This window comes from Candoia aspera, chromosome 2, assembly GCF_035149785.1.
Source record: "Candoia aspera isolate rCanAsp1 chromosome 2, rCanAsp1.hap2, whole genome shotgun sequence".
Taxonomy (NCBI): domain Eukaryota; kingdom Metazoa; phylum Chordata; class Lepidosauria; order Squamata; family Boidae; genus Candoia; species Candoia aspera.
The window spans coordinates 89079673-89107164 of NC_086154.1; the positions used below are offsets into that span (position 1 = coordinate 89079673).

The 27492-nt window shown below is 39.1% G+C and overlaps 1 protein-coding gene across 2 annotated transcripts in view; it reads left to right on the forward strand.

Annotated features, from left to right (window-relative positions):
* The window catches only part of PPARGC1B (PPARG coactivator 1 beta), a 153590-nt gene extending 126371 nt beyond the window's left edge, over positions 1–27219 (forward strand). The window contains exons 5-12 of one of the 2 annotated variants that reach the window (XM_063292423.1): positions 6449–7631; positions 8574–8610; positions 10061–10125; positions 10567–11335; positions 12304–12382; positions 17671–17792; positions 19129–19283; positions 20382–27219. In XM_063292423.1, coding sequence (XP_063148493.1) covers positions 6449–7631; positions 8574–8610; positions 10061–10125; positions 10567–11335; positions 12304–12382; positions 17671–17792; positions 19129–19283; positions 20382–20485 — 2514 coding nt within the window. In that variant the 3' untranslated portion in view covers positions 20486–27219. Of the gene's footprint in view, positions 1–6448; positions 7632–8573; positions 8611–10060; positions 10126–10566; positions 11336–12303; positions 12383–17670; positions 17793–19128; positions 19284–20378 lie in introns of both variants that reach the window. The other variant, XM_063292422.1, reaches the window with a different exon arrangement.
* The last annotated feature ends 273 nt before the right edge of the window (positions 27220–27492 follow it).

A 27492-nucleotide genomic window follows, 5' to 3' on the forward strand; every position in this document is an offset into this window, starting at 1 on the left:
CCCAAGATGGGAAGGTCATGACAGAGAGGTCAGACTAAATGCGATCCCTGGGGAAGGTAATGGCAACCCACCCCAGTATTCTTGCCGTAAAAACTAAATGGATCAGTACAACCAGAGATATGTCGGTATACCATCAGAAGATGAGACCCCCAGGTCGGAAGATGTTCAAAATGCTACTGGGGAGGAACAGAGGATGAGTTCAACTAGCCCCAGACGTGATGATGCAGCTAGCTCAAAGCCGAAAGGACGGCTAGCGGCCGACGGTGCTGGTGGTGAACGGCAAATCCGATGTTCTAAGGATCAACTCACCATTGGAACCTGGAATGTAAGATCTATGAGCCAGGGCAAATTGGATGTGGTTATTGGTGAGATGTCAAGATTAAATGTAGACATTTTGGGCATCAGTGAATTGAAATGGACTGGAATGGGCCACTTCACATCAAATGACCACCAGATCTACTACTGTGCACAAGAGGACCACAGAAGAAATGGAGTAGCCTTCATAATTAATAGTAAAGTGGCTAAAGCAGTGCTTGGATACAATCCAAAAAACGATAGAATGATCTCAATTCGAATTCAGGGCAAGCCATCTAACATCACAGTGATCCAAATATACACCCCAACCACAGATGCTGAAGAAGCTAAGGTAGAGCAGTTCTATGAGGATCTGCAGCACCTACTGGACAACACGCCTAAAAGAGATGTTATTTTCATCATGGAAGACTGAAATGCTAAGGTGGGCAGTCAAATGACACCTGGAATTACAGGTAAGCATGGCCTGGGTGAACAAAACGAAGCAGGACATAGGCTGATAGAATTTTGCCAAGAAAACTCACTCTGCATAACAAACACTACCTTCCAACAACCTAAGAGATGGCTTTATACATGGACTTCACCAGATGGACAACACCGAAATCAGATTGACTACATCCTTTGCAGCCAAAGGTGGCAGACATCTATACAGTCGGTAAAAACAAGACCTGGAGCTGACTGTAGTTCCGATCACGAACTTCTTCTTGCACAATTTAGGATCAGACTAAAGAGATTAGGGAAGACCCACAGATCAGCTAGATATGAGCTCACTAATATTCCTAAGGAATATGCAGTGGAGGTGAAGAATCGATTTAAGGGACTGGACTTAGTAGATAGGGTCCCGGAAGAACTCTGGACAGAAGTTCGCAACATTGTTCAGGAGGCGGCAACAAAATACATCCCAAAGAAAGAGAAAAACAAGAAGGCAAAATGGCTGTCTGCTGAGGCACTAGAAGTAGCCCAAGAAAGAAGGAAAGCAAAAGGCAACAGTGATAGGGGGAGATATGCCCAATTAAATGCAAAATTCCAGAGGTTAGCCAGAAGAGATAAGGAATTATTTTTCAACAAGCAATGCGTGGAAGTGGAAGAAGACAATAGAATAGGAAGGACAAGAGACCTCTTCCAGAAAATTAGAACCATCGGAGGTAAATTCCAGGCAAAAATGGGTATGATCAAAAACAAAGATGGCAAGGACCTAACAGAAGAAGAAGAGATCAAGAAAAAGTGGCAAGAATATACAGAAGACCTGTATAGGAAGGATAACAATATCAGGGATAGCTTTGACGGTGTGTTCAGTGAGCTAGAGCCAGACATCCTGAAGAGTGAGGTTGAACGGGCCTTAAGAAGCATTGCTAATAACAAGGCAGCAGGAGACGACGGCATCCCAGCTGAACTGTTCAAAATCTTGCAAGATGATGCTGTCAAGGTAATGCATGCTATATGCCGGCAAATTTGGAAAACACAAGAATGGCCATCAGACTGGAAAAAATCAACTTATATCCCCATACCAAAAAAGGGAAACACTAAAGAATGTTCAAACTATCGAACAGTGGCACTCATTTCACATGCCAGTAAGGTAATGCTCAAGATCCTGCAAGGTAGACTTCAGCAATTGATGGAGCGAGAATTGCCAGATGTACAAGCTGGGTTTAGAAAAGGCAGAGGAACTAGTGACCAAATTGCCAATATCCGCTGGATAATGGAAAAAGCCAGGGAGTTTCAGAAAAATATCTATTTCTGTTTGATTGACTATTCTAAAGCCTTTGACTGTGTGGACCATAACAAATTGTGGCAAGCTCTTAGTGGTATGGGGATACCAAGTCATCTTGTATGCCTCCTGAAGACTCTGTATAACGACCAAGTAGCAACAGTAAGAACAGACCACGGAACAACGGACTGGTTTAAGATTGGGAAAGGAGTACGGCAGGGCTGTATCCTCTCACCCTACCTATTCAACTTGTACGCAGAACACATCATGCGACATGCTGGGCTTGAGGAATCCAAGGCTGGAGTTAAAATCGCTGGAAGAAACATTAACAATCTCAGATATGCAGATGATACCACTTTGATGGCTGAAAGCGAAGAGGAACTGAGGAGCCTTATGATGAAGGTGAAAGAAGAAAGTGCAAAAGCTGGCTTGCAGCTAAACCTCAAAAAAACCAAGATTATGGCAACCAGCTTGATTGATAACTGGCAAATAGAGGGAGAAAATGTAAAAGCAGTGAAAGACTTTGTATTTCTAGGTGCGAAGATTACTGCAGATGCTGACTGCAGTCAGGCAATCAGAAGACGCTTAATCCTTGGGAGAAGAGCAATGACCAATCTCGATAAAATAGTTAAGAGCAGAGACATCACACTGACAACAAAGGTCCGCATAGTTAAAGCAATGGTGTTCCCCGTAGTAATGTATGGCTGTGAGAGCTGGACCATAAGGAAGGCTGAGCGAAGGAAGATAGATGCTTTTGAACTGTGGTGTTGGAGGAAAATTCTGAGGGTGCCTTGGACTGCAAGAAGATCAAACCAGTCCATCCTCCAGGAAATAAAGCCAGACTGCTCACCTGAGGGAATGATATTAAAGGCAAAACTGAAATATTTTGGCCCCATAATGAGAAGACAGGATACCCTGGAGAAGATGCTGATGCTAGGGAGAGTGGAGGGCAAAAGGAAGAGGGGCCGACCAAGGGCAAGGTGGATGGATGATATTCTAGAGGTGATGGACCCGTCCCTGGGGGAGCTGGGGGTGTTGACGACCAACAGGAAGCTCTGGCGTGGGCCGGTCCATGAAGTCACGAAGAGTCGGAAGCGACTAAATGAATAAACAACAAGGTAGGTAGATAGACAGATAGATGAGAGACAAAGATAAGGACTTGTTCAAAGTAAATTTCTACCTATCTTGTATTAAGTAGAGATGATCAAAGGTCTTTGAGGAAATCAGGGAAAGCATTAAAAAAATTAATCCTGATACTGGTTTGTCTGTATTTTCACACAATAGAAGAAATAATACAATCTCTGCTTTTCCCCCCCACAAAACTAATATTCCTTTTTTTTTCTCACTGATGTGTTAAGTATAGAAAATTGGCTGAAGTTTTAGTATAGAAAAAGACCTTTGAAGAATATTATAATTAAGGATCATTTTACTCAAATCCAGTCTTAATGTCTCTACTCAATCTGTACAAATACCTTATTTTTTTTTGGAGGGGAAATACTGAATATGGATGTTTAAATGTATTTCTCCTTAAGATGATGTATATTTTTTTGTCTTTTTCTTGATATCGTTTTAAGACACTCTTCATTTTTATCGATAGTTTCAATTAAAATGAACTTAAAAGAGTGGCTAGAAGGACCAGTATGGCATTTCACATACTGGAAATTAGCACTCACAGCACAGGAGTTACTTGCTGGGTTAATGTAATTCTCCCCCTAGCCTTTAGTAGCTGTTGAAATTGGTATGTATTTATGTAGCTGAACTGCAGCTACTGAATTATGCTTGAGACATCATAGCTAAATGATTTGTTTCTTGCCATTGCCATCAATGGCATCATGTCTGTGCAACTTGGGAGATACTGATAATGCTATTTCTTTTTTATGTTTTTAATCCCAAATGTTGATGCTAGCCATGTTGTCTTTTGTTTTTAACTGTAGTCACAGACAAGCCCAAAGTCCTCTAAGCAATGCTGTTGCATCCCCACTGATCCACCTTTCAGAAAGTGTATTTATGCACAGATCTTTCATTGCTTTAATTTTCCAGAAATGAAAGTAAAGGAACTTTTCCCTTGCAGCAAGAGTCTTCCCACATTGCAGCAGTGTTTCCACTCCCCTCCATTTTCTGCAACCATTTATGCCATCACAATTGCAGGATTGGAATTTATACAGTGAAAACAGTGAAAGGGAATGTACTCCCATGGCTTGGCATTTTATCAGCTGTGCCCAGTCTCAGAGGCAAAGAAAATTATCAAAAGAAGCCAGCCTGCATGTAAAATGCTATGGAACTAAGCCTGTGATGAAAGATAACAGATTCCTACAGAGGTGGGTGGATAATGACCTAATCTCTTCTCTGATTCAAGGTATAAAAACCTCCTTAGGGATCAGAATGAAAGTCCAGCCCATACTGTGCATAAATGCTTATAAAAACTATATTTTTAATATGACTAACAAGTATAAAACATTATAACACACAAATGTACAAAGAGGGGAAGTTTGGAATTCACAGTACCAAAAGAAACAACATAAAGATGCAAGAACAATTCTATGAGGGCCTTCTATTGTGCCTTCCTTGCCTTCCTTTCTAAATTAGTCCTTTAAGCCCATATTTATGGATCTGAAATCAAATCTACAAATATCTGGTGCTTAATAAATGAGTTCAAATACAATAGAATGCCAAACCTTCTGTAGAAATCATTTGGAAATTCCAGCCAGGCCGAACATAATTTAGTTTATTAATACAATGGTTGTTACAGGCTTCTTTGAACTAAAATAACATCCACAATAAAGTATAATTGTTACCACTGCAATTAAGTGCAATTAAGAAACAAGATAATTTTCCACTGTACTTATAGAATCTTTAGGCAAAAACAGCTTATATGATTAAACCATGGGAGCTGTGAGATACATTTGTTGGTTCTAACATGATGGTTACAGATATATAGCATCACAACATACAGAAATGCTGTACTGAAACTACTTATGTCAAGTGCATTTCAACATAGAAATAAAAGCAGAATTAAACCTGGGTATGTGTCAATAGTCACAATATATTGCACCACAACCCTCTCATTAAGTCTAAAGAGGACTGTTTTTAAGATATATATCCAATATAGTTACCTTCTTAAACATTTTTCTTAAGTTCCCACCTTCATATTTATTCTTTTAGTGTGCCAGAACTCATTTAGATGAACAAGTAAACAGATCCTTTTGAATATAAGTACTGTTATTACTGGAATTCATAAAGCTGTTGGATTAACAGCAGTTTTTACAAAAACTCCATTTACTGTGTGGCTATTCACCTGCAATAGTCTGTGTGTCTGTGCATGCATGTGTGCGTGCATTTAAGGGAGTTAATCTATGCAGCCTAGTCTCCATGCCAGCTATTATATGTGGGCAGGACATCCACAGCTATAGAACATATATAGGGAAACATTGCAACTGAATTAAATGGAGTAGATTTCAAAGTTATTAGCAAAGCATTATATAGAGCAGGGTTCCTCAACCTTGGCAACTCTAAGCTATGCAGACTTCAACTCTCAGAATTCTGGGAGTTGAAGTCTGCCCAGCATAGAGTTGCCAAGGTTGAGGAACCCTGATATAGAGGAAGGTCATATAGTAAAGCATGTACAATTCTGGTGTAGTTGGCATAAGTAATTTTAGTATTGCATCTTTATATGCTTTTATTACTGTAAGTTCCAACCTTCCTCTGTTTGTAATTTATTCTAGCAGTTTACACTTGTTAGTTGTGTTAAATGCTTGTGGACAGTGCAAGCTGGAATTTCATCCTGTTCCTCTTTAACACTCATTTTATGGATCAGAGATCAATCTTCCTCTTTTTGTTGTGAAGACTTCCTTGACTATGTTGGTAAGGATTGGTTGCCTTATTATTATTTCAAGCATAAAATAAACAAACAAACAAACAAACCAATGGAATTTGCACAGTAATTTCCACAATATTATATAAAGCATAGACATCTCAGTGAGAATAGAAGCCAAATCTAGAGCAATACAAGCAACCTCCAGAAAATCAGATTCTGCAAGTTCTCTGGAAATATAATAGAGGATACTAGTTATATCAATTATTCTGTTAAACTAGTTGTTCTTGAATTAAAGCCAGAACCATCTGTCATTTAAGGCATAATGAAATGACTTTAAGAATGTGTATGATTCACCCATTGTTTTATTACATTATATGACTCTGTGACAGTTGATATGGGTTGTTGAAAAATCCATATAGTGTTATTATATTGGTTGGTCAGCAATTAAGCATAGGCAGTAAGCCTTGAAACAGCCATTTTAGTGTTGCAAAATATGTAAAGATTTGAACGAACTCTGCTTTAATATACTTGATCACCTAGAATAAAGAAATGTGCAAATATGGGATGTCTTTTTGATGTAGTAGCTTAACTTCCTTTTTTCTTTGCCTTTGAAGGTGGAAGGTGTCCAAGAGAGAAAGTCAAGTTTTCTTCAGGCTCAGAGTCGGAACTGCACCGAGCTTCATAAACATCTTACCACCACGACAGCCGCCACCACACACTGCCTGCATGGAAAAGGCAGTGGGCCACTAGACAAGTGTCATGTTGACAACAGCAGCAGCTGCAGTGAACCCCAGAGACATTACATTCAAAACAGAGAAGATAGCAATTTAAGCGAAGATTTGTTGAATCGCAGTAACACTGTAGCACCTCCTCTCTCTTCTTCTGAAAAAGGCATTGGAGACAAGGACCTTCATGCTGCAGTGGAGCTTATCCACTACATGCATACCTATTGCCTTCCTCCAAGAAAGCTGCCCTCCATACATCCTGTTGATGGAAAACACCAGCCTTTTCACAGCCCCTCCAAAAGAGCCAAGCCAGATTTCCCCCTGCAGCGGCCTCCACTCTGTGGGAATGGCAATTGCCCATCCAGCCCTTGGCACTTCTCCATGCGCTACAAACAATCCCGAACTCCCTTTTCTGAATTTTCCATCCTGAAAGAGCTGCTTGCCAGAGAGCTCCCATGTGATGTGAGTAAGCCATATCGATTAGCGAAACCTGTGTATGCCTCTTTGGCCAGGTCACAGCCTCCCAAAACTTCAAGAGCTTCACCTCACCATACTGGGAGGGAATCTTCTGATGGATATAAGCCCACAACCAAAATAATACCAGAAATGAAAACTGAGCTGAGACAAACTTTCAAAGTAGAGTCTGAGGCTGAGAAAGAGACTGCACTAGAGGATGGTGCAAAGCAGGTGACTCTCTTGGGTCAGGGAGCCTGTGGGAAGTCAAGCCACAAGCAGGAAAGCTCTATTTATGCAGTGCGGCGCTCCAAAAGACTCAACCCTGAGCTCAGTGTTTGGCAATCTTTCCTTGATAAATCTCCCTCAGAACCTACAGCGTCCTCAGTGACCACTGCAAACACATTTGCTTCTACAGAGCCTTCCCTCTGCTCATCTTTGCAAAACTTTGATACAGAAGCACCAGCAGCAGAAGTAGAAGTGAGTGGTGCAGATGAGATGGATGGTGGATATCAGACTTTCCCAATGGAGTTGCAGACCCCTTCACCAGAAAGTTCTAGGGAAAGCGACACTTATACAGCAAATGAGAGTCAGTGCTTCACCCCCTTTCATCAAACAGGTATGTAGAAGAAGGGAGCCCTGCCATTCTCCTGTGCCAGCATTTCCACATTTGTGGAAGAGAATATAAGTTAAAGCCACTCATGTTTTACCATGATTACCAGTCCTAGCATTCTTCAAGGCCTGAGACTGGTGTGATGTGGTCCCATATTCTACTAGCTTGACCACTGAATATCTTAAATATTGTTGAAGAGAAATCTCTTTCCCCAAACCAAATGCATAGATAATTTCCTATAAAGTTAATTGAGTATTGAAAAAGTAGTGGGAAGGGTAGCAAAGCCGTGACAAAGAAGGAGTTCAGTATTAATTAAAGTGAGCCAAGTCTGACAAGGAAGAGTTTGTAGAAGCCCAGTGTGCTTGATGTGACTCACACATTGAGGGAGAAATGAGAAGCTTCTGAAATACTGTATAGTGTTCCAGTTGTCTCATAATCCCTCCCCTCAGGACTCAGTCATATAGGGTAGGAAAATAATTCCTCTAAGTCTATTGCTAAATTAGGGACAGACACTGGGAAAACTGAATCAGATCACTATTTCAGCATTGGGAGAGATGATTTATTCTTTTCCATATAATGTTTCCCAAAGCTCTTCTCCCCTCTATTAATCATAGAACAGTAACAAGACAATAAAATTCAGTATGGTGGATCATTTCAATATGAAAAACTGCATGGAAGAAGAATTAATCCCCTCCCCTTCATCTCCAATGCAGTTCCTCTCCCCTGCAATATTTTCAAGTTTACAAAACAAGATAAATCATGTATCTCCCATGGCTCACCTCATTTGGTCATAATCGCCCAGAGTCCCCCATCAGGGGAGATGGGCGGTAATATAAATTTAATAAATTAATAAATAATCTACTGTCTCTCTTACTAGCTCTCTAATCCAGTTTATGGGCAGAAAGATGGCTCATTGAATCATTCTGGTTTTCTCTGTTTTTGTTTCAGAAGCACCACAGTGTCTGTCATTGCCCTTGGCACAAACGTAAGTGCAATACCCGAAATATATCTTGTGACATGATGATATCTCTAAGTGTCAGAAGCCAGAAAATCTGGCAAATGGCAGTCTCAGAATTTTGCAATCCTGATAACCAAGCTGTGCCTTCAGAACTGGGTTGATACTATCCTTAAGCTAAGCTGCTTGTGTACTAAGAGGACTTCTGGTGCAGGAGCTTAATGTCAAAATAATCCACTACTGGGTAAGAACTTCATATTGCAGCTAAGCATTTTATAGAAAGTGATGTGCAACTCACCCAAGAAACACTCAGAACAGCTCATCTAGAGCATAAAGCCCCATTAAGGACACTGGAACTACTGATATATACATATGCATAACTGAATCTTTATTATTAAAGACACATCAAACTTGAGATGTTCATCACATGCTGCATATGATAGTAAGGTGCCATAATCGCTGGACTACTCCTATCTTGACGGAGACTTTAAGGGGAGGAAACATATGAACCGATAGAAATCAATCTGGCGGTGACATGTCAAAGTTTACTAAAAAAAACTATATTTCAGTATATTTCAATAAAAGCAAAGGAAGAATGAGATGTCCAGACAGATGAGGAGCAAAGAGTGAAGAACTTAAATTGTGCAGGATCACTCCAGAGTGAGCCAGTTTTCTTTATGCAGAAAATCTCATTGTTTCTGCTTTCAGAAACGTATTCATTATTGTAGCAAAAAGTTTCACTGTGGAGGCTTCAATGTTAACTAGAACAAATATGAAAGCATAACTTCTTGCTTTCTTTTAGTTCTTCATGAGAATAAAGTTAGCTGAAAACTTGTGCTACATTAGTAATAGTATCCCTGCTATGCTGCAAATACTTGTTTGCAGGAATGCCTTTGACAGTCAGTTTGCTTGCTGATTAATGGATGTTTTATGTCTGGCTATGCTCACCATGACAGTCATTTTGTGAATAAGTAAGTCTCCCTGGCAACCATTTTGTGAATATACCAGCCACATGGTCCCAAAATTTCAAATGTGCCCTTGGCTTTCAAAGTTTGTTTACTTGTGAATTCATGTAGCAGAAGTATGGGCTTCCATGTATGTAAATGTAATGTGTACCTGAGCAGAAAATCTGTAACAAGTTTTCAGGTTAGGTTTTACTAGTTTATGTTGGTCATTTGAGACCTTTTGGTTGTCTGAGTGGAAGTTAAAAGAGTTAGTTCCTTTCTAGCTTATCAATTTTCCAACATAGTTATCTGGAGATGATCCCAACTCAATAGCTGCTACCAGATGAGTGCCCATCTATCTAAACTTATTAAAAAGAAGATACGGCATTTAAATGGCAGCAGGGAGGTATCCTCCCACCATGTCATGTTATTTTTAAAGCTTCTTTTTTTCTACTTTATTGTGTGAATTCCCCATTCCAAAAGTATGTTTTGGCTTTTCTGTAACCATTTCACTCTACTTTTCTTCTCATTTTTAGAGAATCAACACTTGGGAAGCGTAGCTTTGATCAAGTTCTGACTGTAGAGCTGTGTGGCACTGCAGGTAAGGACAGAGTTTATGTTAAGAGTTTATTATTAAAGGAGTTCCATCAAAATATGGAGAAAAGACTGTCCAAAACCAGATTATCAGGTAATAATTCCTGCATTTAATCATTAACATGAATGAAGAGGAATCTAGGCACCTCTGAACCCTGTTTCATTTCTCCCTTCCTTGAAAAGACAATTCCAGAGCAGCTTATCTTTATTTGAGTGACAAGTATTTTGGAACTGCTGTAGCCATTTTCTAGAGACAAAAGACTGGATATAAATAGCAAAGCATACCCATCCCAGATCAACTGTGTGATAGCATTTGAAGCCTCCACAAAGGGGTGGGAATGTATGATTTTTTTAAAATGGACCTAATTCCGGTTGCAGTGATGGCTTTTTACTTTCATGCTTCTATACTGAAAGAGTTTTATTCTTTTGCTTCCTTGGGGGAGATAAGGTCTCACACCACCAACTACTCCTCCATACAAGCCTTCAGAAGAGGACCTATATAAGCCAGACATTCACCAGAGACCAGCACAGAAGACTGCTGTCATCACCAGCTCTGAGGCACATCCAATGATCAGTCATAGGCCAACTTCCAGAAAGCATCAGAAAAAGCACCCAGTGCGGACAGAGCTTTATGCCCACCTGAGTAGGTCTGCTATTCACCCTTCTCACTCTGAGCAACATGGGGTGTTGAAACGCCCTTTCTCACGGTCTTTTGGTGATCACGATTATTGCCAAGTCTTGAAACCTGAGTATTCGCTCCAGAGGAAGGTGCTGAGATCTTGGGAGCCCTTGAGCCATATAGAAAGCCAACACAAGAGACAAGTGCCTGATGTGCCCTATCAGGAAGCAAGCAAGAAGAGTTTTGATAAAAGCTCAGTGAAGAATGGCAGCAAACAGCTGAGGGACCAAGAAATCAGAGCCAGTTTGACCAAACACTTTGGTCTCTTGGACAGTGCCCTGGATGATGAAGAGGCCCTGTTCTTCAAAACTCCTGAATATGATACACTCTTTGAAGACAGCTGCAGTGAGATTGGTTCTCCATTGGAGGAAGAAGAGGAGGAGGAGGAGGAGGGCTACATGAGTCCATTGGGTTCCAACAGATGTCCACACAGTAATCCTCTTTCTAGGACCAATTTGCACTATAGTTCCCGAAGCAGATCTGATTCAGAGTCTTCATGCTGCAGAACTAGGTCTCCAGTCAGCCAGCAGGTTTTCAGGTACATTCACTTGCAATCCATACTGTTGTTAGGAAAGAGTCTGAGATGGGCAATAGTCAATTGCATTGGTTTGCATTGTTGATTGCATTGGTTCAGACTATTGTGGATTAAACCTTCATACACTTCAGTTCCATTTTTAAATAATGCAATGCTGTATGATTGGTGGCCCTTCAGTCAGCCTGGGGGAGCAAAAGACCAAATTTTGTGAATTTCTCAGACAGGGTTATATCTTTTTCTTTATTCTTGATTTGCCATGCAGTGATGCTATGTCTAAAAAGGCTAATTTAAAAGACATTGGGCTGAATTCAGAAATCCTGTGAGCAGAGAACAGAAGTGGGAGGAATTATTTTTACTGTATTAGTTCCTCCTCCAGACCTTGAAAATCTACTCCAGAGGATTGATGGACCTATTAGAACTGCACCAGAAATAGCAATGGCAGCTGCAAGAGAAATTGGGAAAATTTGCCTTCATTCCTTGATTCAGGAATGGCAGTCTTTGCTGGATAGATAGCATCCCTGAATTGGAAGGAGACTCTCCATGCACAAAAGGTTATTTGAGGACCAAGGGGAAAAAAGAGATACCCTGTTACCCAGATGCATAGAAATAAATTTAAGATTATTTGTAATGGAGATTGAGGCCAAAACCACAGTATGGTTGTGCCTAAGAAGATTATGTCTGAAGATTTTCAAATTGTATGGGTTCAATCATTTACTTTTGTTTACCCCTCTGGTCCAATATTTGGTGGCTCTCTGGTTTCTCCTTTTTCAAAAACGCTAAATGTTTGTGAATCTACAATAGCCCTTAGCATTCTATAGTGATTGTTTTAATGGGTGAGACTGTTCCTGCAAGCATGAAGTATGTTTCTATGTAACTGTGATTTCTTGGAGTATTTTTATGATTAATTGTGATTTCTAAGACTCAGAAGAGTTAGAATCCATTTAGGTCTGTGCTTTCTTGTTTTCCAATAGACGTGAAAATGGCAAGCATTGTTCAGATGGAACTATGAGCAGCCGGAGACAGATGGAGAAAAAAAGAGAAAAAGCCATTGTGAGTGACCTGTGAGCTCTCAGTGAGGTTTGGAATGAATGAAGTGGAAGTGGTGTGGTTTCCAATCAGATCAGATGACTTCCTCTTTCTAAAACACATCTGAATTTGGGGACAAAGAAATTTCCGCTCAAGATAGGGGTAATACAATGCATTAGCTGGTTTTCCAATATTGCCAAGACTAGCTTATAGGAACATATTGGAAGGGAATAAAATGGAAGAAACTGGCAACAGATTGAGTTCTTGGCACAGGGAGAACTCTGTTCATAATTCATCAGTATGCACTTCCACAGAGTAATAGAGTTTGGAATCTTGAAAAACATGTGATATCATTTTTAAAAATCAGACAAAATAAGAGGAGATAGAGAATTGTTGAAGTCGAAAAAGACCACAGTTGAAGCTAGTGGTTTGATATTCCATATCATCTTTTAATCAGGCAGACCTGGATTCATTTAGCATATTTAGAGCTCATCTTTCTTCTGCTGTTAAGTTCAAAGATGTTTAGATGAGAAAGCCATCTCCTATCAAGACACTGTTCAGACCCAAACTGGTTGGATAAGAAGTCTGCTTCGTGTGTTCTTGAACACAGATTCCTAGTATTTGTCTTCTTATACAGTCATTCATTCTTTGTAAAGTAAAATGTTAGGAATAGAGATTGTTCTTATATGAATGGTCTGACTTCCATAAATGGTTGATGCCTGTGCAGCATAGGAATCTTTTCTGCAGACCTGCAGATGAACAAAAGACCACATCTTGAGGCTACATTGGAAGTCAGAATTGCTTCAGAGGTTTGCTATGGTGTGATTCCCCACTCATTCACCCAGGGCCAGGTAGCTAATGCCAAACCAGGTCTCCTGCTCTGCAAAACTCTTTCTTTTCCTTTTTCTTAAAAAGAAAATAAACACGTGTTAGATTTAGTACATTTTGTTGGCAGAGTGCTAGAAAGCCTTTGGCCCAGGAGAGATCAGAAAAGTCACACACCAGGCATTTCTATAAAAATAATTTTATTCACAGAAAGCAAACATATTTAAAGGCTGTTTGCTGAGAGGAGAGATTTCTCTCAGCTGCATACTCTCTGCAAGCCTACACAGAAGGGAAACTGAAACTAAAACAAGTCCAGGCAAGTTCCTCCCTTAGGCAATGCAACCATTAACATGTGAAAAGGGGACAATTAAATTCAACCTCTTCACTTGGCCAAAATGATTAGTTACCATAGTAACCTTAATCTGTAGTAGAAAAACATATTAACACTCCCCTTTTTATACTACAGAATAAGACACAAACCAATTTTCTTTGACAACTCTTTATGTCTTTCCATTCACATTATTTTAACATTATCTCCCCTTTGGTTTAACAGAAAGCTACCATCCTTCTTCCTGTGTATTTCCAAACCTAGGTTATTTGTTACAGTTCCAAGGCTTTTTAATGTGAAATGGCTTTTCATGCAGACTTCAAAATCAAGCCTTTGTTTTTCTGTTGGTGTGAACAGCAGCAAATCATCAACATAAATGCACATACAGCCTTGTTTGTCTTTCTTCATATATACACATGGACCTGCTTTTCCTTCTTCAAAACCAAAATTCTGCAGTTTTTTTTCCATCTAATTTTTGGTTCCAGGATCTAGCAGCTTGTTTTAACCCATAGATTGACTTCTGCAGTTCACAGACTAGATTTTCCCCTTTTTCATAGCCAGGGGGTTGCTGCATGTATAATTTATGGTCTAAATCACCATAGAGAAATGCAGTTTGAATGTCATAGTGGTGAACTAACATTCCTTTGAGTGCTGCAATTTTTAACAGTAATCTAATTGATTCACCTTTAGTAACTGGTGCAAAAGTCTTGTCAAAGTCTAAATCTTTCCTTTGAGTGAACCCTTTTGCAACTAACCTTGCTTTATATTTTTGGATTTTGCCATCAGCATCCCTTTTCAGTTTGAAAACCCACCTACAACCTAAACAGCATTCATTGGGAGGTAGATTTACCAGTTTCCATGTTTTATTTTCTTTCAAGGATGCTAACTCCTGTTGCATGGCAGAATGCCAATTTTGTGCAATTTCAGGTGGTAAAGCATTCACTTGTTCTAAAGACTCAGGTTCTGTGAATACGTGAAAAGCCTTTACTGTTTCAGCCAGAAAACGTGATGGAGGAACGCCTTTATTACTCCTCTGAGATCTGCGAGGTAATACAGGGCTTAAATTTTGACTCCTATCACTTTCCTGAGAAGCATCTGTCTCATCAGACAGATCTTCAGCTTGCTTTTCTGGTTTAATGTCCTCATCAGGCAAAAGATCACTATCAGCAAGTCCTTGCTGTTCTCTTGTGGTGGTCAGATCAACTGGAGAGCTAGAATTTAATCTCCCCCAGTTTTGTTCAGCAAAAGAAGTGCTTTTGCTAATTATCAATTTCTCTCCCATTATGAACCTGTAGCTCCTCTGGCTTTGTTCATAGCCAACAAAAATGGCTTCCTTTGTTGTGGGGCCTCCTTTCCTTCTCTGTTGTTTTGGAATATGAACCCAAGCAGTGCTACCACACACTCTAAGATGGTTTACCTTTGGTTTCACACCATAAAACAAATGGAATGGAGTGTCCTGAATCACAGTTATACAATCTGTTTTGTACATAACAGGCAGTAGATATTGCCTCTCCCCAATACTTAAAAGATAAATGTGAATCTTTAAGCATGCATTCCATCGCATTTTGCAAGGTTCTGCCCTTTCTTTCAGCAACACCATTTTGCTGAGGGGTGTAAGGGTTAGAAAGAATTTGTTCTATCCCCTTTTCCACTAGGAACCTTTTGAATTTGTGAGAAAGGTACTCTTCTCCTCTGTCACATTGGAGTGCAGATACAGGCCTAGGGAATTTTCCATTTGCCCATGTCACAAACCCTTTAAATTTCTCAAATGCCTCATCTTTATGCTTTAAGATGTAGATAAATGTGTATCTTGAGAAATCATCAACGATGGTCATTGCATACCTTGCTTGTCCAAGACTTGGAGCAAAAGGACCAATAATGTCAGAGTGTACGATTTCCAAAGGTCTAGTTGTAACTCTGTCACTGTGCTTACTCACAGGAGCTTTTAGTGTTTTGCATTCTTTGCAAACTACACAATCTAAGTATTTGTCACAGGGTTTTATCTTTAGATCAGCACACAGCTGTGGCATTTGTGCTATATACTTGAAATTAGCATTAGCTGATTGTCCTCAACTCCCAGGATAATGGTGGCTCTAGCCTGCTCATCCTGTCTAAGCCATTCAGCACTGGGATTTGGGGGGGGTTTGCTCACCAATTGGCAGCCAAAGATTCTCTCTGTGAAGATACATCTCCATCTTCAGGGCCCAATTCAAATAGTTGGTCTCTGATAGGTGCTCCAGAGGCATCACTGAGGGCTGGGAGGTAGCCATGGCTTCTTCCTTCTTTTGCAAGTCACCTCAGCTGGCTTCTTTGTCCTGTAGACCGGCAGTTGCTGGAAAATCTCCAGGTGGCTCCAAAGAAAATGTTCACAGGTCTTTGCTACCTGCCTTTAAATTGTGCATGAGGTGTGGAACTGATCTCTCTATTCTCTCTGGGGTTTTACTGGGCTTCTTACTGGGTTTACTGAGCTGCTTACTGGGCCCATAACCTGTTAGCAGATTGCTAGGAAAGCCTTTGGCCCAGGAGAGATCAGAAAAGTCACACACCAGGCATTTCTATAAAAATAATTTTATTTACAGAAAACAAACATATTTAAAGGCTGTTTGCTGAGAGGAGAGATTTCTCTCAGCTGCATACTCTCTGCAAGCCTACACAGAAGGGAAACTGAAACTAAAACAAGTCCAGGCAAGTTCCTCCCTTAGGCAATGCAACCATTAACATGTGAAAAGGGGACAATTAAATTCAACCTCTTCACTTGGCCAAAATGATTAGTTACCATAGTGACCTTAATCTGTAGTAGAAAAACATATTAACACATTTAGCTTTAGGTTTTTAGGCCATTCCATAGAACAATTTAGAGCTTCCCAGAAAAACAATGACCAGCATTTTTTAAGCCAAGAATATAATTCAGTAGCTTGTCCCAAATGCCAAAAATTCCCATCAGTCATCCATTACTGTGGCTGGCTCCAAAGAATCAACAACAACAAAAAATTTACTTGTGAGTTAAATCCTTCTAAACTACTCCTGTGCATTCATACATCTTCCAACCTGCAATTCCTCTTTCTTGGATTCTCATGTTGTCAAAAGAGGATCATGGTATAAACGATGAGAAGACACTAGGAAGGATTTATCATTCCACTGCTTCGAGAAACACTCTGTGCAGCTGACGAGTCTGTTTGCCACATATATTAATGTAACTAGAAGAACTTTAATGCATCGTTATAAATATTCTGTGTTGTTAACTGCTATGTGTACCACACATCTTAATGTGACTAGAAGAATTTAAACCATAGAAGGGTAGTGTCTTTGTTTAGTAGAACCTAATTTACAGATATGTAATCTGAGGTTTCTCCATTACAATCTTGTATTTTGCTACAGGTTACATTCCCTTACTCCAGACTATCCTTCTCCTTTGTCCATCCATTCTTTCCACACATCAGGTTCTTTGAAAACTTGGATTCATTTGATCAGTAATGCTTTTCATTTTTAATGACAATTATCTGTTTTCAATGCAGGTAGTCCTCATTTAGCAACTGCCTTGGATAGTGACCATTTGCAAATACAACAGTAATAAACAGTAGTAAAAAAATCATTTTCTGACCAATGTGGGTGCTCACACCCAAATTTTTGCACCTGACAACAGCGCACGCTGGAGTGAGAGTAACATTGGCATACCCGTATGAGAGAACTTTAGCCAAATGAGATGGCAACAACCAGCAATCTTTGCTTAGTCACATGGTTTGCTTAGCGACCATGTCACTTAGCGACTGTTTTGCCACAACCAAATGAGGCTGCTAATGGAGGACTACCTGTAATGCATTTTCATCCATTTTTTTCAAATGTATACTGATATTTCTGAATCATCTTTCAACCCCAGAAGTGACAACATATAGTCTAAAACTTCAACACAGTTTAATCATTAACACAACAAATTTAAGATAAAACTATATTTTTTTCCCTCCAAAATCAAGAATAGCACTCAATGTATTTAAAACCAGTTTAAAACCAAATGGAACAAAACAGTTTCAGCACTTGCCTAAAACAATATTGAAAAAGGCACTACTTGAATATTAAAGCAGAACTGGGGATATCAAGAGTTTATCCATTCAAAACATTAAATCAGGACAGGCATGAGCGATTTACTCTTGTCCTTGAACAGGGAGAAGGCCGTGTAGTATACATCCAAAATCTTGCCAGCAGTATGAGCTCTAGTGAACTGAAGAAGCAGTTTGAAGTGTTTGGAGAGATTGTTGAGTGTTGCATTTTGACCAAGAATAAAAGGTGAGTTTTCCTTACCTTATTATTATCCCTGACAGCAACATTTTTGGAAATCAAGGGTATTTGGAAATTAGCTTCCTTATTCTATGATTAAAATTAAAATCTGACCCCAAAGTACAGTAGCTGGATAATATCTGTTCTTTGGAGAAACATCTGCTCTGTGGACCCTGTGGATGCAAAGGATGAGTATTAATTGATTGGAATAATGTGTCTACTCAGAAGTAAGTTAAGTAAATTAAACTTATTCCTGGTTAAATATGTATTGGGATTGCGGTCCTAAATTCATTCTTTCCTCAACTGTATCACACATTTTTTGACTAAGAAACTGCCATTAATTCCATCATCATTTAATTGTGTAAGGAGTAACACTGCTGCGTCGCACAGAGGATGCAACATTTCTTTCAGTTCCTAATGGATTACCATTATTTAACCTATGTATATTTATTTAATTGTGGTATACAAAGCAGATTGAATTTGAAACAGTCCTGTTCAAGCTTGGAATGGGACTCTTTTGAGCTCAAAACTCTTCCAGAATAGTCCGAACAGCATTGGAACCTGTCTGATAATGTTGGAACTATCTGTTTCAAATGCAAAACGGGGCGTTTTAAGTTCCAAGTGTTTTGTAGATCTCTGTTATTTACATATACAGTATATGACACATACAGTGTCTTATATCTTCCAACTGGGTTTAGCTATGCAGAGCTTTCTTGTTTCCATCTCAAAGCTGGAAGCGAAAGTGAAAGCTGGAAGTTTGCTGCTTTGCTTTTCTGCCTAACTAATAATCAGACTGGAGTCCAATTGGCTTGTTTGTCTTTGTGACCAGCATGCCTCCATTTCCCCGTCCCAGCTAGGAGTGGGAGATGGGAGATAAAAGTTTGGTACAGCCCTGGGCCCAAGTGCAGAGCCATGGTAAATCCAGGCTTTTGCTGAGGCTATGTTTTCCTATATGTATAAAAAAATCTTCCTTACTTGTTTTATGAGAGAAACCATTTTTATCCAGTGGCTCCCTGTTGCAGTTTTCTTAATTTATGTTATATTGTGTAGGGGCAGGTCAATATTTTGTAGTCTAATTGCTATTAACTATCATGAGTGGTGTGTAAGTGGGAATGAAAATAACAAATAGCCTGGCTGAAGTGTTCTTTTCCAAAGCAGCTGGAAGATGCCAATGTAATAATAGTAGTTTGATTAATAGACTCTTGGATCCTAATTCCTGTAAAGTTTGTATGAGATTTAAACCAGTTGCTCTGAGCTCCTGTTGAAGAAAGACAGAATAGAAATATTGACAAATAAATAATGCTTCCTTGCTGGCTATGCTGGCATTCCCTCTTTCATTATTCAGGGGAGATAAGTATGGTGTCATCACATACCGGTGTTCTGAGCACGCTGCCTTGTCCTTGAAGAATGGTGCTTCACTGTGGAAAAGAAATGAGCCGTTGTTCCAGCTGGCTTATGGCGGCTTTGGACACTTCTTTTGGACCAGATACACTGATTTGGGTAAGCCAGCAACCATCTCAGCCTGCTTCATCATAATAGACCTGATTTTGGCAATGGTGGTTGGACTGAATTAATTCCTATACTGTCTCCCATTACATATCTTATTATTTATCTTTAGTACTGATTTACTATCTGGTACATTTATTTCTATTTAGTAGCATTGTGTTTTGTTTATACAATCAGAGATAATGCAGGGGGGCTTTTTCCCCCAGAGATGGCTGGATCAGAGTGGTTATCTTGAATCAACCACATATACTTGATTCACTCATCATACTAATCCATTGATTATTTAACCACAGTTACTGAATTAACCAAAATTGATTAGGTACATGTAACACATTAAACCATGAATCAGTGTTTGCAAATAGTAGTAGCAGGGTTTGTGTTCTTACTAAGTAAAACCAAAGAAACCACATTATACCATAACTTTAGCCTTTAATTTATACCTTAACTTTAACATTCTAGGGATTTTCACATTTGCTCATTTTCACAGACAATAAGTGACTTTAATTTAATTGCTTTCATTTTAACTAAAGCTCTCCTCCCCTGAAAGGGACATACAGCAGCTTTTGTAATTCAACAAAATTTAAATGAATCAACCATAACCATAAAAAAAGTTAAGTTGTTTTATTGTAAGCCGCCCAGAGTCCCCCCGTAGGGGAGAGATGGGCGGTGAATAAATTTATAAAATAAATAAATAAATAAGTAGCGCACAGATATGAAATAAAATATAATGAGGTCACTCAAAATAGCAATCTGATTAGGGAGAGTGAATTATCCAATGCAGGAGTTCTTAACCAGCTTCCAGACAGATCACAGGCAACCGTCTCTCTTGAGAAACAGTTTGGTTCCCTCAGCCAAACGGGTTCTGGCCCATCATATTTGCTGACTGGCCTCTTCAGGGAAGAGCACGGGGAGATCTCAATAGGCTACTGGTGATCATTAAATCCTGCAGTCTCAAACTTTTGGAGGTTTTCCATGTGGCTTAGAGGCATTATACATGCTATATGTCTTAGCTGACCCTCTTGGGATCCTCTAACCAAGTCAGTCTGTCCTTCCTTCCTTTGACAGCATTTATCTTTTCTCCATCTGTAGCAGATTCCAATACAGAAGAGTCCTCTCCAGCTCCAGTAAAAAGCAAATATGAAACCATGGATTTTGACAGCCTGCTGCAGGAGGCCCAGGAAAGTCTGCATCGGTAACAGCCTTAACCTTTGAGGAATACCTTAATACCTCAGTCAAGGCACTTCCAATATGTTTACGTTTTCAAGAAATGATTAAATATACAACGAGGGAGAGAGAGACTGCTGACCCTTTAAATTGATGTTTACATTGAACAAGCTGCTTCTGTCTGTGAGTTCCCATGGTGTTGATGTTCCACTGCCACAAGTTAGTATCTCTGCTTCTGATTGGTTGTGTTAGGATGAGCCTGCAAACGCCTTCTGTCCTCTTCTTGTCCAATACCCTTTCTCTGACTGGCCCCATTTCCGCCGTGGAGTGGCAGCTTTGTTCACCATAACTTTTATTTCTTTTTTGGTCTGTAGTGCGTGATTATGAAATTGTTAATTGTGAATAGAATCAAGATTGTAAACTAATTTTTAATAGAAGAAAGAAATATATACTTATAATGTATTTATGGCTCAGATGTACTGTAATTCAGATTTATTGTACCGCTTCCTTGATTTTTAACTATGCACTGTAATGAGGCACTTGCCCCTCAGCAGATGCAGCCTTTCCAGAATGGTGCCCTTCAGTGAGTGGCTCATCTGAAAATCATAAAAAATCTGTTTTGTCCTTGATTAGCCAAGGGGTTATTGAATGGCACTACAGAATTGCTATATAAGCCATTCTTTCCATTTGTCTGGACTGAATGCTGGGATCTCCATTTCTTAATCACTGACTGCATGAGACATGACAAACTGTGATCCTACAGTCCAAAGCAGGCTCTGAATATTTGGGTAACAGAGCTTTCAGATGGCAAATAAATAAGAGTGAAATAAAGTGAGAAATGAGGAAAAGGTGAAAGGGTATGTTTTTCCCTCTTTCTTCATGGTGAACTGGTAACACCTGCCAGCCAAGTAAATGATACATAAGAAGAGCCTTGCTTCTGGTCAGCATCCTGTTTCCCATGGGGCCACCAGATGCCTCTGAGAAACCCACAAGCTGTACAAGAAAGCAGTTGATCTGCAAGTGGTAATCTAAGGTCCACTGCTGCTGATTTGGAAAGTACATACAGTATAGCCATTATAACTAATAGCCATTGACCTACTTATCCTACATGTGAAATCTCTTGTGAGCAGAGAAGATTGGAAAGTGACCCAGAAAAGTTAAGACTCCTAAGTGTTAGACCCACCATCAGTAGCCGTTGCTTCATGACATTACCATAAAGGCAGGAATGTAGAACACTTTACTGTATTTAGTACCTTAAGTCATATCCCCAGTAGCCTCAGGAATAGATTTTTGGCCATCTGGTCATCCAACCAAAGCAAAATCTCTTGTCTGATGGATAGCCTGGGTTTGTTTTGCAAGACCTAACAGAAAAAAGGTCAAAAGCATCCTTGCATTTTGACTGTCTGGGAGTACCCAGTACTCAGCATCAGCAGAGCATCTCTGCCCCATTTTAAATACTGCTCTCTGTCTGAGCAAATTTGAATAAGCCATAGAATATATAGCCATTGCTATATATTAATGATGTTATTTTTTTCTATTCTATATGCCTGTTTGCCTGCTTCTTACTTTCTTTTGATTTTGCTGTGGCTTAGAAATCTTGCTGCCTATTCAGTGATTAGCTTTTCCTAAATTCAAAACCCTGATATGTCCATGGGAAGGAAATCAGTCTTGCATAACTTAGGTTGATTTAGACAAATGGTTTCTGGAGAACAAGGCCATCTGATAATGGTGAATACATGTGGAAACCTCATGCTCCAAAACTATGAGAAGGATCCACTTTATAATTGAAATACTTATTATATCCTAAAGAGTGTAGTTCTTCATACAGTATACTATACTAAATGCATCATTTGCCGGATGCAATATGGATGCTCTTGTGCTAATTTATGTCCAGCAAAGTGACAGGGAGACACTAAATAAGCAATAGGAGCAAGAGATAGCACTTTCGAGTGGGGACCAAATAGCATTGCTAAGTCCTCCATCAGTAACCATCTCTTTATTCTGTTCTTCAGAAAGATGAGACCTATGGGGTTCAGCCATCCCATGTAGATAAAATACAACAGCCTTAATTCTGTCCACAGTTAGATTCTCTTCCCTTCAGGCTTCTTTAGCATTAGCATGTATTTAATTTGAAATCAAAGGGCAAAAACACCCTGACATTGCCTGGTTGTGGCCTAATTCATGCTGTCCAAAAGCTTATTTGTCTGAATAATCCCCATTCTCTTGATAAAGTCTGTACATATCAAAAGCACCATAAGGTCAAGGAATTTCTTATCCCATCCTGAGTATTTGATTATTTCTGGGATGGGGGGCGTGATCTGGAGCTTTCATAATAACAATCCTGATTTCATCTGGCAGCTAATACAATTTCCATGCTATTAGGAAAGTTTACTATCACAATGTTTTGGCTAACATGTCACTTGTAACACCTCTGTTTAGGAAGTTATTAAAGTATTGCAAGGCCATTAGATCTTCCTGTGATCAGTCCAGAACAAAGTCTGTCCCAGATGAAGTATCTGCTATTGACAAGTGCCTCATTGTAGCTTTGCCTTTTCTGTCCTAGTATTTCCTTACCACAATGATGTTTACATGTGATTGCTATAGAGCTTACTGTAGAATGTACATAGTGACACATTTAGGGTGGGTAGGACTGTCCTGTCCTGTGCTGTACTGATGTTTTCAGAGAACAATCAAACAACAAAAAAATAATAACCACCCCAGCAACTAGTAAGTGGAATTCTTCCATCTCCTGGCTTGGTTACAAGAGATATCAAAGTTCAGAGCTGGGTTTGGTCAGAGAGATGGAAAATGCATCAAATTTTAAGTGTGTTGAAAGTGTTGAATGCAGCTGGAAAGAAAGAGGAAAAACAGTCCTTCTGCTATTTGGAAGGTGCTGCTTCTAGCCCAAATAGCTTGCAAATGTGGCTTATCTGCTTTTATATCTCAAATTATTTTTAAGAAGCTGGACTTGCCAGTGATATTAGGGCATGCACAGCATGCTCTTTGAAGGGAAGGAAGATCCGGTAATGCACATAGCCTCTCAATCCTAGCTGTAGGGAGAGGTGCAATAAGTGATCTTTGTTTTGCCTGAAGCCTATAGAAATATATTTTTTGTGCGAGAAACTTCACTAGGACTTTATGCAATATGCACATATGTGCACAAACGCACACATGTATGGGAGGAAAATAATGGGCATTGAGCCCTTCAGCATCTGCACATTTAGCAGTGTTGAATGTAGAACCTGAGTGGGATGGTTTGCAAAGCACGCACATTTGACGCTGGTTACAGCTACAGTACCTGCAGCTTATGTTAATTGCTATTGGAAGCACAGCTAGTTTGCATCACCCACACAGGCAGCAATGTATGAAAATCCTTTGTTCGTATTTATTCTTACAGTAACTTGGGAAGTTGTAGTCTGTGACAGAAGAATTTTAGGCAAACGCCTGGCAGAGTATTCCAGGAAGAACAAATACCATCCTGAGTCTTTTAAAGCAGAGTGGTATACAAATGTTTGTATAATTCATTAAAAAGTTTTGGTATGTAGAACACTCATCTGCAGTGCTCCGTAAATATTTTAAGGAGTGATTATGAAAGACTGCTGAAGAAAGGCCAATTTCCATATAACAGAGGAAGTGGTAAGATCAGATGGGTATAATACCCTGCTTTGTATTCATTTCTCTGAATATCAGAATAACTACATAATAGACTTACTTGTGATCCACTAAACTAAGTGTGTCATCCAGTCTCCTGGTTGTGCTCCTTGCCTAGGAGTGTGAAAAACCTCATAGGCTTGGATAGGTAGCTGATATTCTGTGATTACCTTGGTGGGTCTACAGGTCTACTATACAACATGGGCCTTTTTTCATACAGTAAAAGCACTATTTCTTTTCCTTAGGATAAGGAATTAAAATGAGCTTTATATTTTGCTCCAGCCATCCCTGCTGCCAATGTGTTCTTGCAGATTCCTCCTAAGCGCAGTTATATTCAGCACATTTTGATTTTCCAAGGATAGTATGTAGAGGTCCTCTGGCTAAAAATGACTGTATGCTACCTATTAGCTTAGGGGATTCATTTCTGAAGTGATCATTTTCTTTGGCCCTTCTATAAAGAATGTGCTGCTGTGGTTCTTTCTGCATAGACTTTTGCAAAGTTTGCCTAAATCTCTACTGCTTTAATTATATGCATAATGCCAACACCCCCACATTCAAGGGGCAGGCCTAGCCATAATGATGAGCAGCAGAACAAATCAAGATCTTGTGAAAACACATGAGAAACCAAATAAAGAGAATTCATTGTCCAGGGTTTTTCGGAACAAAAGGGTGTATTAAGAAAGGCAATCGTGAGGGAGACATTTATTTTTTTAAACAAAACTATATATGTTTGTAGGTGTGTGTATGAGAGAGAGAGAGATCCCTCCTAATTTTCTTTTGTAGATTTGTTTTTTGTTTGTTTGTTTGTTTGTTTGTTGGGAAATCAGGAGAAATACCTTAAGAATAGGAATAAGTCACAAGCCATTTATTTTCTCTTGGTCCTTTAATAAAGATTGCTTTATGTGAAAGACAAATCGATATTGATAAATAAACTGAGAACTTTGGCAGAAGTAAAACAGCGGTGTTGTAAAGAGACTGCACAAGAAGAACTGGGTTCTGTATCTTACTTTCACTGCCAGTTATTGAAACAGTTGTCCTGTTTTCCCTCTCTGAGCTATTCTACCTCCATAAAACTGGTATCAGCTTTGTCTTGTTTTTGTGATGAACACTCAGTTTTCTCAGTAGCCCATGTCAAAAAGCCATACAGGAGTCTGTATGAGTGTTTGCATGGCTGTGTTTAATATGGCATTCATTTACTATACAAAAATAGGAAGTAGTTTAGCATTTCCTCAGTTTATTTTTTCAAGAGGATAGTCCATGTGTGACATTCTTTAGCAGTGTAGGCATACAAAACCTCTTTTACATTTCCATGTTTTTTGAAATTTTTGCAAAGAACTATTTCTTTCCCATTTGTGTAACTTGATTGTTTTTTGATAATTCCCTACAATATATCATTGATTCCTATGTATCATTTGGAAACAGCCCATCCATGACATTCTTGTGTATGATTTCAGGTACCTCTTTGTTCTAAAGGTGCTGTTCACCCTCCTTCTCAAAAACAACTAGGGGCTTATGCATTCTGCATTGTAGCTGTCATTAACAGCGGCTGAAGAATGTGAACTAACAGTGAGCAGCTGCAAAAGGGTATTGCTAATTAATTCTAAGATAAATGTTGTATGAATGTAATATATAGAAAGATATTTGGTCCATATGTTGAGCATAAAATGGCTTAGATGTCACAGCCTGTGTGTAAGCTCACATGTTGAATTGAATCTCCCTGTAGTCCCTACATATGGAAACCAAGCAAGTTAAATTTTTGGAATATTAGTGAATATTAGATCAGGTTTTAAATGCCCCAGTTTTAATATTTGAATCTCACTTATGCAAATCTCTATAATTAAAGGCATCACCTTGTCACTCTAAGATTCAACCCAGGTAATCCAGAAAGCATGCCCACATTATGTGCATCGATCCTAGGTTCATTTGTCTGTGATAGCCATGTTGTACGTCAAGTCAGGCTATGAACCAGTGTGTGCAGAAAGCTGTACAAAAGTAGGGGCTGATCCATTTTTCTGTTGCATTTGCATTGCTGCAGCCTCTCAAAGCATTTGGCAGCTTTTGAAGAGACTAGACCTCCCCATCTGCACAGAATTCTGCGTGCATCAAAATGCACCTGAACCAGTTCATAAAGGTGCTGCATTTTTAGAAGGGTTACTTTACCACTGAAAAGCAGATTTCCTGCAATAGTTTGATCTTTTTTTCTTTCTTCCATTTCTTCATGGGTATGATACCAATTGCAAGACAAACTCCTGGAAAGCCTGATTTTAGTACAGGGGTTGGTACTTTAGGAAGCATAATTTCAGACAAAGATGAATTCATACCCCTCTTTGCCATGTGTGTTTATGTGTGGATGTGAGGCAGAGCATGTGAAGGAGGCTAAATTGATGCATTTTTAGAGAAAGGTGTAAGAATTTCACCTAAAAGAGGGGCACATTTGCTGTAATTTATAATAAAAATTATAAAATAAAGGTTTTACTGAGGGTTTTTTTTCTCTATCTTTTTTCTTTTTGGATAACACTGCTAATAATTAGAAGGGCCCAATTCTGCTACGTTTTTACAGGTATTAACTAAGTGGTAACTTACTTCTGGGTAAGTAAAGGCAGCAGAATTGACCCCTTTTGTAATCAATACAATCAAGTTTTTAGTTTGATGTTTTAAAAGAGTAGTAGAGGATTTTAATATTTCACTTATTTTCCCCCAGTTGTGTTTTGTTATGTCCTTATTTATGTAATATACTTTAACTTTAACTGGCATACATTTTATGCCTTTCTTTTGTTATTGTCATTTTTTAAATAAATATTTCTTTCTAGTGTGATTTCAACGTCAACCTTCTAAATGAGAGAATGTTTTCTTGTATTTTTACATTGTCAGATTCTATAGTTTCGTAGATGATTTAACCAAATTGCTCAATGTATTCTCTATATCTATCTAGTGAGTATATAAAAGTTCTATTTTAAATTATGTAAATACTTCAGAACTGGCTTCTTTTTGAGACTCCCCCATTGCGGAGTTAATTGTTTACATCACAAAGACTGTAGAATCTCTACATTCATGTACTGTAAATAGTGAAGTGATCTGCCTATAAATAAATAAACCATAACAAACATACCATAAAGTCCGTCATGTTCAGTGTGACTATAACTCTGTGTGGAATTGTACATACACATTTTGGCCTTCATATATATTTTATTGTTTACTGTCAGTTACAAAAGGCAGAGCTCATCAAACAGTCCAAGTCATGAACTTGCTTGTGGTTAAGCTATAACCTGTGGTTTGTAACAGAGATTTATGATACATGCCCATGCAGATCTACACAAGATTTACATAGCTCCAGTATGATCAGTGCAGCTTACTCTCAGTAAGTGTAATGTGTATAAATTAAATATGC